The 15082-nt window shown below is 38.7% G+C and overlaps 1 protein-coding gene across 1 annotated transcript in view; it reads right to left on the reverse strand.

Annotated features, from left to right (window-relative positions):
- Window positions 1-15082, reverse strand: part of CROCC2 (ciliary rootlet coiled-coil, rootletin family member 2) — a 114087-nt gene that overhangs the window by 87472 nt on the left and 11533 nt on the right. Inside the window, exons 3-7 of the mRNA XM_058187539.1 lie at window positions 14214-14359; window positions 10925-11083; window positions 7620-7703; window positions 3618-3724; window positions 101-239 (exon numbers count right to left, since the gene is read on the reverse strand). Coding sequence (XP_058043522.1) covers window positions 101-239; window positions 3618-3724; window positions 7620-7703; window positions 10925-11083; window positions 14214-14359 — 635 coding nt within the window. The remainder of the gene's footprint in view (window positions 1-100; window positions 240-3617; window positions 3725-7619; window positions 7704-10924; window positions 11084-14213; window positions 14360-15082) is intronic.

The raw sequence follows: 15082 nt of genomic DNA on the forward strand, positions 1-15082 counted from the left end.
TAATGTAACAAGGAACTAATTGATCTCTAATCCTAGTGTAGTAAGCCATTCAAAAAAAACAAATAAAGTAATACTTCCTGCCTTTGTACCAAAGAGATACCTTCTGTTCTAGTTCACTTCTCAGCCTGTGCATATCAGTAGCATTCCTCTCTAGCTCCCCAGCTAGTCTCTGCTTTGAGCATTTCACCTCTTCCAGCTGTTCCTGTAGTAGAGTGTTCATCTGGGAAAGGGTAGCACTCCTACAGGAAAACAAAATGAAGGGCACAATAGTACTATAGGTAATCCTCAAAGTACAACTACAATTGAGCCCAGAATTTATGTTGCTAAGTGAGGCATTTGTTAAGTGAATTTTGTCCCATTTTACGTCCTTAACTGAATCACTGCAGTTGTTAAGTTAGTAACATGGTTGTTAAGTGAATCTGGCTACCTCATTGAGTTTGCTTATCAGAAGATCACAAAAGATGCTCACATGACCCCAGGACACTGCAATTGTCATAAATGTGAACTAGTTGCCAAGCGTCCGAATTTTGATCATATTACCATGGGGATGCTGCAATGGTCGTAAATGTGAAAAATGGGCATAAGTCACTTTTTTCAGTGCACTGAACTATTTTAAGTCGCTCAAACTCAACTCAAACTTTGATCAAACTCATTTTTGCTAGTCCTTATGAAGAAATCTTAAATCCTCTGTTTCTTCTGAAGGCTTTGTAAATTTTTCTGTTCCAAATGTCTCATAGTAGTTGCTGAATTCCAACAATATAGCATGTAGGTCTCTTGCTTCTGACTGAAATCCTGGACTTGCTTCTTTGCTAGATTGCCTTCCATAAAGAAAATTGTTTTCCTTTTCAGGCCTACTGTAGATCCACCATTGTTTGTGCTGATAATTTTTTTACTTCTCTCAGGAGAAATAAAACTGAATTCTTAAAGTAGGATATTATACAATTTTCCGTGACTCATTTCTATGCATCATCTTTCATGTTGAACATCATAATATTCACTAATACATGTGATGACCTCCACTAAGTTAAATGTAGTGTGGCTATTTACTGCTCTAATCCTTTGACAATTTCCTCAAACCCACTAGAAGCTTGCACACATTGCAAGTAAGAATACAAACATCCCAGAATTGCTGTGAGTCATGAACAGTTATTCAGCTGCTTAAGCAAGAACAGCTCTCATGGCACAATCCTTGCAACCAGCAACAACTCAGATGTTGACACGTTCAACTTTCACAGCTGCTCACACAATCCCTCACAATTACTGTAGGCTTGTAAACGTTGGAGATATATAAATATAATAAATAAATGCTGAAAATTCATAAATATAGAATAGAATTACAGAGTTGGAAGGGACCTTGGAGGTCTTCTAGTTCAACCCCCTGCTTAGGCAGGAAACCCTACACCACTTCAGACAAATGGTTATCCAACATCTTAAAAACTTCCAGTATTGGAACATTTACAACTTCTGGAGGCAAGTTGCTCCACTGATTAATTGTTCTAATTGTCAGGAAATTTCTCCTTAGTTCTAAGTTGCTTTTCTCCTTGATTAATTTCCACCCACTGCTTCTTGTCCTATCCTCAGGTGCTTTGGAGAATAGCTTAACTCCCTCTTCTTTGTGGCAGCCCCTGAGATATTGGAACACTGCTATCATGTCTCCCCTAGTCCTTCTTTTCATTAAACTAGACATACCCAGTTCCTGCAACCGTTCTTCATATGTTTTAGCCTCCAGTCCTTTAATCATCTTTGTTGCTCTTCTCTGCACTCTTTCTAGAGTCTCAACATCTTTTTTACATCATGGCGACCAAAACTGAATGCAGTATTCCAAGTGTAGCCTTACAAAGGCATTATAAAGTGGTATTAACACTTCATGTGATCTTCACGTGATCTTTACGTGATTATCTAAAAAAATAATTACACCCAATACTTTTCTGGTTACTAATTTTGCTTCAAAGAGAGATTGATGGCAAACAAATGAAATAAATTGATAAATAAACGCCTTTGTCCTCTTTTCCTGTTCAGCTCTCTTGGCAACTTTCTCCTGTAGACTTTCCTATTTGTTCACACAATAATGTGTGTGAACAGTGTGTTTAAGGCTAATTGAGGCAATTCTATATCAGCTTCAGTACTTTTTCATTCCTACCTAGAAGAACTGTCTGCCTGCACAGTTACTTCTATACCAATGCTTTATATTTAGCGAGTATTACCAGATGATCACTTGTATGATTATTTGTATTTTTACAATTTTATCTATGTTCCACTGGTGAAATAACTTCTGAATTGCGTGAGATTTTTTAAAAAAATGCCTGGACACTTAACAATTCAATTATATAGCAAATAGCAAGTTTCTCACTCTGAGGTAATTTTAGTTTCTCTAGTGGGTTCTTCTAAAACAGACAAATCCTTCTATCATGTTCATATAATCCCATTATATTCTCATTAGTTGCCTAGACTGATACTACTGACAACCACTTCATTTATTTTATATGAGGTTCTGTTAATTCTTCTTTCCCTTTTGCAGTAATATCAATGCTCTTTGGGTCTCATTTCTGCTTATATATTGTTCTGTGTAGTCTTCCGTATTTGGTAACTCCTTAGATTGGAAGGTTATGTTTGATTTCTCAGGTTAGTATTTGATTGAAAACAGAGATGGGTTTCAGCAGGTTCTGACCAGTTCTGGAGAACCAGTAGCGGAAATTTTGAGTAGTTCAGAGAACCGGTAGTAAAAATTCTGACTGGCCCCACTCCCGTCTATTCTCTGCCTCCCAAGTCCCAGCTGATCGGGAGGAAATGGGGATTTTACAGTATCCTTCCCCTGCCACACCCACAAAGCCATGCCATGCCCACCAAGCCACGCCCACAGAACCAGTAGTAAAAAAAATTGAAACCCACCACTGATTGAAAAATATGAAGAAGACTATTCTAAGGCCAAATGGAATCTCAATTTTAGAAGCTGCTTTTCCCCCCTGCAAGTATCAAAGCCCTTGAATTATAAGCCATCATTCTAAGAGTGGTAATCTGCTGCTGGTAGAAAACTGCTCCCACTTTTTGGATGGATCATTACCAGGGCTCCTCCAAATACTTTCTAAACCTGCACCGCCCCCGCCCCCTTATTTTTATAACGTCAGTTAGCTTGTTGCAAAAATCAGTTAATGGGCATATTTTTTGTAGAACTGATTCTCCTGGTGGTGAAAGAAGTTCCACAGAAACCCAACATAACACCTTGTATCCTAAAATTCCTAGAATGGGATTTCTGATCAAGGTATGACCTGTATTGTTTTGAAGAGGAAGAGGTAAAGTTGTAAACTGAGAAAGAATCTTCCTGATTATGATGTATAGTCCCATTCAGGAGAGCTATGGAAAGCTGGGGATTACATGTGATCAACAGTAAGAAAGCTTAAAGTACAAGAAATGGAACCTAGATCTCTCAAATCTAAATCAGAGGTTAAAGCCTTGCTTGTAGTTGTAATAATATGACACAGAAAGAATATTGCTAACTTCCCATAAAATTTCAGTGGCCTATAGTTAATACATTTCAGTTTAAAGCAACTAATTATCCTTCCCTGAATTGGGAACTTCCAAATAAAATAAGCTATTCATCCCTGAAAAATACCAGTTACCTCTGCTGCTCTTTTTCTAGGTGGATGAGAGTGTTCTCCAACTCTGTATTATGGTCATGTTCAACGCGTCGTAAACGTAATTCTGTTGAGTCTAATCTTGTCTGCAGCTAGGAAGAAGAAAAGATGTCAGACTGAACTATAATAGTAATTAAGGTATAGAAAAATTTATTAGCAGATTTAGGATATGCGTGCAATTGCACGTATCATACACCATACAATTTGCTTACTTAAAATCCTGAAACTTTTCTTCACAGATTTGAGCTTCAAGATTTGAGAGGAAAGGTATGTTATGAAATGCCATCAACTGGCAATTTCTAGAAATGAATTGTATTCTGAGTTGAATTTGAAGAAGTCAAGGAAAAGCCTTCAGTTTGCATAACTCTGTATGTCACCTCACTGATACAATTCTCCAATGGCTACCTTAGTTAGAAGTTCCACGAAGAGGCAGATTTCTGAATGAACTTTCTCACTTCTATAACACTCACTTTTACTTCTCTTTTGTTTTCCTCTTTCAGTATGTTTTGTTCTTATTTTTGTCTTTTCTGGGGGCAGTTTTAAGATTTTTCCTTTAATCTGCTCAACTCCCCATTGATGTTTGGACAATTTTATAACTATAATAATATACTCCAAAAAAAAAAAAGCCTCAATCAGGTATACATTTTTCCAAAGCACCAAAGAAGCCTTAACAGAGGTAAAAACATCCTTGGTAATTCCACATGCTTCTTTGTTCAGGTTCTGTAAAGTTTTGCAGTGTTTCAGAAACACTGTAACTTGTTTAACTGAATATTTTTTAAAAAACTGTCTCCAACCTGGATGACTTCCAGATACATGGAGGATATATTATGGCAAATGCTAAAAATTCTAGAACTTGAAATCCAAGATAGATAGAACACCCAGGTTGGGAAGCTATTATACATTTAGAAATAGCGCCTCTAAGATGAACAATAAGGACCTGGAGTACTAAGATTAATTTGGCTGTTATTTTCAGGTGCCTGCTATATATCATATAGATTTGCAAGGATAACTGTCTGCAGAGAACTACAAATACAGGTTTGGACTTCACAAGGTTTTTATTTATTAATTGATTGCTGCATTAACATCCAAGCCTGTAAATGTAGAAAACTGAATACTTGAGAGTTCTGTGTAATCTCTGCCTGTCTGCTGGCTACTGCAATGCCTTTTTCTACAGATATTAATGTTCTTTTGGCAAATGTCAGCTGCTTAGAAACCTAGTATTCCAATGGCTAACAATGCAGGGTGAATGGAATGCAACCTTCCATTCACTTTGTCTTTTAAAAGAATATGATTTTAGCTTATAATTTGTGCTGAACTTTTAAAAAGTTTTAGCATTTTATTTTATATACCTCGTATTGTAACTGTAATGAGAGCCACCCAGAAAACTTCTGTGGGGTACCACCTCCATGAATAGAAAATTTATTTTTATCTTGCTTAACTGGTTTAGCCTTAAATTATCATTGCTGCTGGCAGAGTAAAAGATTTGCCTCATAATAAAGAACTCAGCTAGTTTTTTTATCAAAACTATACATTACTGGAAGAAACGACTGGACATTCATGAAACCTGTGGGAATCTTGAAATGATATGAATTATACAACAAATATGTGTACTAGTTATGATTTTAGGCCAATTTCCAACATTCACTCCATTGAATTGACCATGCCATTGTAGAACAGGGTTATGCACATGTTAAGAGTCTAAGTGTTTAACACTAATGCCACCACGTGTTTACTGGACCCGTGCCCCTCCTGGTTGGTACTGGCCACTCAGGAGGTGACACGAGGCTGGCTCCAAGAGATTACGAATGCTTCTTTGGTGGAGGGGGTCTTTCCAGCCGCCTTGAAAGAGGCGGTGGTGAGGCCCCTCCTCAAGAAGCCTTCCCTGGACCCAGCTGTTTTAGGTAATTATCGTCCAGTCTCCAACCTTTGTTTCGCGGCGAAGGTTGTAGAGAGTGTGGTGGCATGTCAATTACCCCAGTACCTGGATGAAACTGTCTATCTAGACCCGTTCCAGTCCGGCTTCCGGCCCGGATACAGCACTGAGACGGCTTTGGTCGCGTTGGTGAATGATCTCTGGAGGGCCAGGGATAGGGGTTATTCCTCTGCCTTGGTCCTATTAGACCTCTCAGCGGCTTTTGATACCATCGACCATGGTATCCTGCTGCACCGGTTGGAGGGATTGGGGGTGGGGGGCACCGTTTTTTGGTGGTTCTCCTCCTATCTCTCCGATCGGTGGCAGACGGTGTTGATAGGGGGGCAGAGGTCGGCCCTGAGGCGCCTCACTTGTGGGATGCCGCAGGGGTCGATTCTCTCGCCCCTTCTGTTCAACATCTATATGAAGCCGCTGGGTGAGATCATCAGTGGTTTCGGTGTGAGGTACCAGCTGTACGCTGATGACACCCAGCTGTACTTTTCCACACCGGACCACCCCAACGAAGCTATCGAAGTGTTGTCCCGGTGTCTGGAAGCCGTACGGGTCTGGATGGGGAGAAACAGGCTCAAGCTCAATCCCTCCAAGACAGAGTGGCTGTGGATGCCGGCATCCCGGTACAGTCAGCTGCAGCCGCGGCTGACTGTTGGGGGCGAGTCATTGGCCCCGATGGAGAGGGTGCGCAACTTGGGCGTTCTCCTGGATGAACGGCTGTCCTTTGAAGATCATTTGGCGGCCGTCTCCAGGAGAGCTTTTTACCAGGTCCGCCTGGTTCGCCAGTTGCGCCCCTTTCTAGACCAGGATGCCCTATGCACGGTCACTCACGCTCTCGTGACGTCTCGTCTGGATTACTGCAATGCTCTCTACATGGGGCTCCCCTTGAGGAGCACCCGGAGGCTCCAGTTAGTTCAGAATGCGGCTGCGCGGGTGATAGAGGGAGCCCCTCGTGGCTCTCATGTGATACCTCTCCTGCGCAGACTGCACTGGCTACCTGTGGTCTTCTGGGTGCGCTTCAAGGTTTTGGTGACTATCTTCAAAGCGCTCCATGGCATAGGGCTGGGATACTTACGGGACCGTCTGCTGCTACCGAATACCTCTCACCGACCCGTGCGCTCTCACAGAGAGGGACTCCTCAGGGTGCCGTCGGCCAGACAGTGCCGGCTGGCGACACCCAGGGGAAGGGCCTTCTCTGTGGGGGCCCCCACCCTCTGGAACGAGCTTCCCCCAGGACTTCGCCAACTTCCCGACCTCCGAACCTTTCGCCGGGAGCTTAAGACACATCTATTCATTTGCGCAGGACTGGACTAGTTTTTAAATTCGAATTGGTTTTAATTGGGGATTTTATTATTTTTATTATCATTTTAATTATTTGGCCAATTATAATAAGTTTTTTAATGGATGTTTTATTTGTATTTATATGTATATTTTTATCTGGTTGTGAACCGCCCTGAGTCCCTAGGGAGATAGGGCGGTATAAAAATATGAAAAATAAATAAATAAATAAATAAATAAATAAATAAATAAATAAATAAATAAATAAGTGTCCTATGTCAGTGGTCCCTAACCAGAGGTGGTATTCAGTAGGTCTGACCTGTTCTGGAGAACCAGTAGCAGAAATTTTGAGTAGTTCGGAGAACCGGTAAATACCACCTCTGACTGGCCCCACCCCCATCTATTCTTTGCCTCCCGAGTCCCAGTTGATTGGGAGGAAATGGGAAATTTGCTGTAACCTTCCCCGGGAGTGGGGTATCCTTCCCCTGCCATGCCCACCAAGCCACGCCACATCCACCAAGCCATGGCCACAGAGCCAGTAGTAAAAAAAAGTTGAATCCCACCACTGTCCCTAACCTTTGTGGCTCTGTGAATCAGCAGCAGCGGTGGTAGGAGAGGAGAGGAAATGGTTTCATATATGTACCGCTGCTTGTGCAAATGGAGCTTTGCCTGCCTGCCCATTGCTTGCTCAGCCCGGTTCCAAATGGGCCACGGACCAGGGATTGAGGACCCCTGCCATATGCTTTATCATTAATGGGGAAAAAACTGTCACATAAAATACAGACCATCTGTTTCTGACGCTCAGACTCAGAGGTTTTCTCCAGTAACTCCTGTTCCAGTTCTCCACATCTTTTCTTATATTGCAGTACCTATACCATGATGGCGAAAGAGAGTTAGGTAAGAACAAAGAACAAAGAAAGAACAAAGAAAAGAAAAGAAAAGAGAGTTAGGTAAGAACAAAGAATAAAGAAAGAACAAAGAAAAGAGTTCAGGGAAGATGATTTAACTAAAATAAAAGAAGTAGAAGTTTGATCCAGGAGGTCAGGGTTGTGCATCTTTGGATTCCAAGTCAAGCCAGACCTTTCCAAAAATTATAATTTTAAAGCATATTATGAAATATAGAGGGAATAAATATATTTTAACTGTAATTTACAATTAATTTTACATGCAAACAAATCCAGTGTATATTTCTTTTCATTCTGGCTCCACCATACTTGGCCAGCAGCAAGACTTGAAATCAGATCTGTTAGCCCAGCCCTAATTTCTCAGGCAGTTTAAGAGACAACATATTCATCTTTATATGAAAACTTCCCTGGACTGCTACTAAGTCATTTATTTGAGATATTGTAGGTTTTTGTGGGGAGTGGGGAAGATGGAGAAGACCAATATATAACTGTAGATTGTGATAAGAACCAGGTCAAATTAAAAGTAAGAAGAAAAGCAGAAATCTGACAAAGCTAAAGTGGGAGAAGACAAGGAATATGCTATGGGAGGGAAGCCTTTAAAAATGTCAAAAAGAAAAACACTTTTTGGCTGTGTAGCACAGATTTTAAAAAATAAAGATTTAGGAGGGGGGGAAATGTATGAACATGGATATTAAGCAGAATATGCAATAGGGAAGAACTTCACTTTCAGCAATATGACCCTCTAAATATTAGAAACTAATCCTTTTCAAAGATCTTTTCTCACTCTATATCCTATGGGGTACATTTTGGACAAATGTCTTGTGCATATGGGAACTGATTGAACATAACTGAAGAACATTAGCTTGGGAAGGCTGTTTCTTTGTTCCTCCAGAAAATTTTGCAGGGATGAAAGGAAGGCTTTCATAAGATCCAAACATCTAGTTAGCATTTAGACTGACTAAATACTCTGCTAAGTCATAATGTGGGGTGGGGTTTTTGTTTTTTGTTTTGGATTTCTTTTAGCATGTTGTGTGAACCCTGTAAATTCCTATGAACACTACTTCCAAATAAAGGCCAAACTGAACTTTTGGTTTAATAGGCTGGCCTGGTACTATAACTGGCCAATGCTGGTACCTCATTTCTTTAATTCTTATCTGAAAGCTTATAAAGAGCTTTTTAGATAGAAAATACGTTTTCCCCTCATAGTAGCTATTTTTACATCTTAAAATTCACCCATATGACAATTGAAAGCTACTATTCACACATCTATCTAGATTCCATGATTCATTTGGCAAGTTATTTATTTAAATCATCTTTCACCAATTTGGTGTCCATAAAACACTACATTTCCATTATCATAGTTTCAGAAATATCATAGTTCAGAGGTTTTCAATCTTTTCTTCACCACAGATCCCCCTTTAAATACCTTTTGTGGCCATGGACCATGGCCATGGACTCCCCAAGACTTAAAAAATCATAACATTTCTTCAGGTCTTTGTGGAACCCCTGTGATGACATTGCCTCCCCCCAGGGGTTCGCAGACCACAGTTGAGAACCACTGGCATAGTTTATAGATTAAAGAGTACTTCAAATTCTGAAGGGGACTGTCAGGCACAAGGAATCAGCACAATGAGTTAAGTTTCAGTTAAGCTTATTTATAGTTTATGTCTATACACAAGAATCTAGTTAACTAAAGGTCAGCACTAAATTAGTGCTAGATAAGAGTTAACTGAATCCAAGAGGGGCTGGACTTGGACCACTTGTAGGAACTTAATGACTCCAGACTAATTCCTCTCTTGACTCTGTCCCCAAGCTCCGTCTTTTCTTCTCCTACACCAACATGAGGAACAGTTCATAATGAGAACTAATTTTTATCATTGCAATTCTATTAAAACATTTTATTTTATTAAATGATTACAGTTTTTAATTCTCTTTCACAAAGAATAGATCAATGAAAATGTATTATTACATTAAATATATTAAATATAAATTAATAAGCAAACTCTGTTTAAACCCTGAGTTTAAGCTTCTAAAAAGTAATAAAGCAGTAAATATTTTGTGTTTTTTCTGTAATCAGGGAGTGGAACCTATGATAGAATAGTTCAAAAACTAAAGTCTGGAAAGTCCAGGAGCTCTATCAGGCATTTCTAGCAACCTGGCAGAATTTTTAACAGAATCCTTTAATTTCAGAGAAGGACAGGTTCAAGAGACAGAAGATGTACTTGCAAAAACAATGAACACATTCTCCAGAAATAAATATAATAAATGTAAATATAACAGGGCACATCAGCTTAACAAGTTAATTATTATTAACTCGTTCATTAATAATAAGAAACACTATATTATTGTTTATTATTAACTATTATATTTCATGAGAAAATTACTAACTTGTTACCCTTAGATATCAAATTATAACATCTATCCCATTGCAATTCTATGGCTTCATAATTCGGTGATTTTATTATGGTATACACACACACACATACAGTATATCTGCTGATACTTTATTTAAACTAAATTTGTATATCAGTGATTGCATGACCTCTGATGCCATATGCTAAATAAATAAAGAAAACCTGAACATTCATAAGCAAAGATGAGGAAGCACCTCCAATTCTGATCTTGTAGAACTGGGGTGTCAAACTCGCATTGTCATGGGACATATCAGGACTTTCCCCCTCTTTGTTAAACCAGGTGTGGGTGTGGCCAGTGTGTGATGCATCTGGCCTGCGGAGCGCCTTTTGATTCTCCTGTTGTAGAAGGAAAACCTTATGCAAATTAGACTAAGTTCTTCTTTAGATTAACTTTCAATATGTTTGCCTTTATCGAATCCATCACTCATCCTAGATTCAGATTCATCTCTCTTGTATTAAGGCTGATGTCTTGCAAAATTGAATATAGTTTCATGATGAGTAATTCAGATGACTTGCCTGTCCTACTCAATGATAAACTGAGCTAGAAAGAAAATAGCAGCAGGTCAAATGTCATGAATGTTGCTCCTATGCTAATAAGCACTGCAACGGAAGGAAGCCAGAACTACTAAGAGTCTGTATTCTGACTGTTCAACAGAGAACTTTCCAAATTAATGAAGAACTACAGCACAAAGCCCCAATAGGTTCAGTCCTTATAAGCTCCATCAAAAAGATCCTGTCACAGGCACAACTGGCAAAAGTAATACCACTCACCTTGTTTTGCATCTTCTGTACTAGCTGAGCCTGATGCTGTTGCCCATCCTGGAAGGCTTGCATCTTACGCTTATGTGCTTTTTCATCCGATTTAAACTGCTGTCTCATTTGCAGGAATGCTGTGCTTCCTTCCTCCTCTGCTCGTTGTGTTTGCTGCAGCTACAGAAATAAATACCTGCCGTGATCCAATTGGCAAAACAAGGTTCTGGGTGCAGAATAGCAAAAAAAAAGAGGCTGGTTTCTTAAAAGTTATGTAAGTACAATATGTCAGGATCCAGTTTCATGAGCGAAAAAAAATGGTTTATCACTTTTCTGACAATAAATCTTTTTTCCAGGAGGATTTTCAAAGAACTTTCAAAGATTTTGCTAAAATAAATTTTCTTTGGAAAGTATCATACTCAAACACTCCATATACCATGCCCAGGTGCAGATGTATAGTTAGAAGCAGCAGCATATAAAAATGGAATTAACATCTCATCTACCCTTGCATACCTAGGGGGCTGTCAATGGGATATATTTGCACACTATTGACTCTCTACATTTATACCAGTGCTGGGTTTCAAATTTTTTTACTACCGGTTCTGTGGGCATGGCTTGATGGCGGAGGCATGGCTTGTAGGTGTGGCTTGGTGAGCATAGCAGGGGAAGGATACTGTAAAATTTCCATTTCCTCCCAATCATCTGGGACTCAGGAGGCAGAGAATAGATGGGGGTGGGGCCAGTCAGAATTTTTACTACCAGTTCTCTGAACTACTGAAAATTTCTGCTACCGGTTCTCCAGAACCTGCTGAAACCCACTTCTGATTTACACTGCAGAATGTGAGTCTCAGTTGTTCATGTCAAAGGGTTATCATTACAGCAGAATGCTAGATGGCTGGCTGGATGTAAAAGAAGACTACTTTGCCATTCTAGTATGCGGATGATACAACAGTGATGGGGCTCATTTTGGTTGACAACCATGGTGCTTACAGGGAGGAGGCAGAGGGTTTGGTGAAAAAACAGCTTGGTTCTAAAAGTTGGAAAAACAAAAAAGATCATTGTCAATTTCAGGAAAGGCATACACCTCTGTGTATTAATGATTCAACTATGGAGGTGGTTAGTAGTATTAGGTTTCTGAGAGTGCAGCTAATGGGTAAGTTACCTTGGTTGCTCAATAATGAAACACTGGTGAAGTAGGCACAGCAGCGACTGTATTTTCTGCATCACATGAAAAGAGCATATCTTCCTTCCCCTAACCTTACTACTTTCTATAGAGGGATGATTGAAAATATCCTGTTGAATCTGTTTGGTTCAGAAGTATTACTGCTTCGGTCAGGAATGCTGTGCAGAGGGTGGTGAGGACACCAGAAAAATTATTAGAAGTTCACTTCCTTCTATCCTGGACATAGCATATAAGCGCTGCTTGATCAGGGTCTGTAATATTGTCAGGGACTTTAAACTTCCTCTCCATGACTGATTTTCATAGTTGCCTTCCGGGAGGAGGCTTTGTGGTATCTGAAGCAATTAGATTTTGAAATAGCTTTGTTTCATATAGTGTCAAACTTGTTAACTGTCAAGACTCCTTTTCTCGCTATGTATTCAAAATGGACTGTGATTAATAAAATGTCATTTTGTATAACTCGACATTTTTTGTGCTGCTATTATTATATTACTCTTGTTATCCTTGGGATGGTGGCATTGTTAGGTGGAAGAGCGAGGCATTGGAATTTCATGTTAATGTGTGCCGTTGTGTATACAGGTAAATGACAATAAAGGCTATCTCTATTTTAGGTGCTACTAGTACATGAAACATTTTTGAAAGAAAATAAACAAATTATTCATTTCTGCAATCATGCCACAATTATTTATGTTATGCCCACTTAAGGACAGGTATACTTTTTTCTTGAAAATAATTTGCTTGGCTTATCCAGTATGGGAAATTCACTCAGACAGAACTTTTCATCTCAACAGATCAAAACAATTTTTTAAAAAAAAGTTAGCTTCTCTTAAAGACACTGTATCTCATAAGCACACATTTATTTATGGAAATAGAGAAGCTCTGCCAAATATATTATTCAAATGAAAACATGATTTTAGAATTGTATAAATATATGCCACATCCATTATATCAATTAATGTAAATGCTTAAAAATTCGGAGTTTATCTGTTAGCAAAAACAAAGATCAAATGCAAATACAAATATATCCTAAGGACTTTATGCTGCTATGCTAGTTTATTAGCAGTTTTTTTCTCTAAATTAATTTAAAGAAAGATGTTCTTTAATATTCTTGTGTTTCCTATAATTCATCTGGTTGTTAAAATGAAACTTGAATTAAATTCTTGTCCTGCATGAATATGTTCTATATGTTCTGAAGAAATATGGTAAACTTACTTTATATACTGTATCCTACTCTTTCAAACTATCTAAATTAATTATTAAGTGGACACTATCATCACAGACTATAATTTATAAAGCGCTCCATGGCTTAGGACCGGGCTACTTACGGGACCGTCTACTGCCTCCCAGCGTCCGGTGCGTTCCCACAGAGAGAGACTCCTCAGGGTACCGTCAGCCAAACAATGTCGACTGGCGGCCCCCAGGGGGAGGGCCTTCTCTGTGGGGGCTCCTACCCTGTGGAACGAGCTTCCCCCCGGGCTTCGACAACTACCTGACCTCGGGACCTTTTGCCGCGAACTTAAAACTTATTTATTCCGTTTGGCTGGACTGGCTTGATTTTAAATTCTAAATTTTAAATTTTAATTGTGGGTTTTAAATTCTGTAATTTTTATGGGGTGTAAGGTTATTTTAAATTTTTTGGCTAATTTGAATCAGTTTTTTAAGGGTTGTTTTAATTATGGTGTATGTTTCTGTGTGTATTTTATTTGCCTGTTCACCGCCCTGAGTCCTTCAGGAGAAGGGCGGTATACAAATTAAAACATTATTATTATTATTATTAGTATTATTTGCAGCAGTCTGATTTCTTAAAATGTAAAATACTATTTAAATTACTAACCACATTTAATACTATAGCTCCCTTACCCATGAGGCTTTCATTTAGCAGTCATATCAATCCACCAGGCATGGCAGAACTTAAATTACTGTCTCCTTTAAATAAATGTTGAAATGCAGAAATTTCTACTGATACATACATACACACAATATTGTATCTTTCACTCCCTCTCTGTGAGTTATACATGAAATATGCTCACGATCTGTAAACACTTATGATGATTTGAATGTAGTTTCCCACTTCTATCAATAGACATTTATTCCAAAATTAGTTTATTAAGTTACATATCTAATTCTTACCCTTTCACTAATAGCTTGATATTTGCTAGCCAACTCATCCTTCTCTGCACGAGTGTGTGCCAACAGGTCCTCAAGACGAGAAAGTTCCTTCTGCAATAAGCGGTTTTCTTCTTGCATATTGGCTGGAAGGTCTGTTTTCGATAAACCTGGAAACATTAATCAATAGATTATGGCAAGTCAACCAACTAGTGGCTTGAATTCAATGCAGTATTGTTATTTTAGCTGGAGGTGTAGCTTTATGCATATACACAAACACCACATACTCTTGTTTTTAGGAAGCAGGAACACGGATAATTCTGTTAGCAATATAATGCCAACAGCAAATAAATGTATTTATAGAGACCAGAACTTAACATCAAAAAGAATAAGCTGGCATTTTGGATTTAGCAAATATTTGACATAAATAGAGATGGATGATAAATCTGTTGCATCAGAATTTGATTAGACAGACTACATCAAAGCAACCTCAATTTATAGAACAATTTGAATATAGAATAATTTGAAAATGAATATAGTAGAAAAGATGTTCACAAGGATGCATACCTACAGAGAAATGCACATGAAATGATGTTAAATGTCCATAGACATTTTCACATAGTTTCTGAAATTTGCAAAATTGAGAACCTAAGAAAAACTAAGCCTGGAAAAAAAAAATCAACCCAGCCTCCAGGTCTATGGTATATGAAGATTTGCTTCCTTATTTTGAATACACATTCTTCTTGAAAGAGCCCCTGAAAGAGTTTGCTGTTTCCAGTTTCATAGAACCTCTTATCACAACTCCTTTAGCCTTCCTGTAAAAAAAATAAAGGAGAAGTAGTTGTGCACTAAAGCTATTTTGCTAATGACTATAAAATATATGATGGATACTG

Source organism: Ahaetulla prasina, chromosome 6 (assembly GCF_028640845.1).
Source record: "Ahaetulla prasina isolate Xishuangbanna chromosome 6, ASM2864084v1, whole genome shotgun sequence".
Lineage (NCBI taxonomy): Eukaryota > Metazoa > Chordata > Lepidosauria > Squamata > Colubridae > Ahaetulla > Ahaetulla prasina.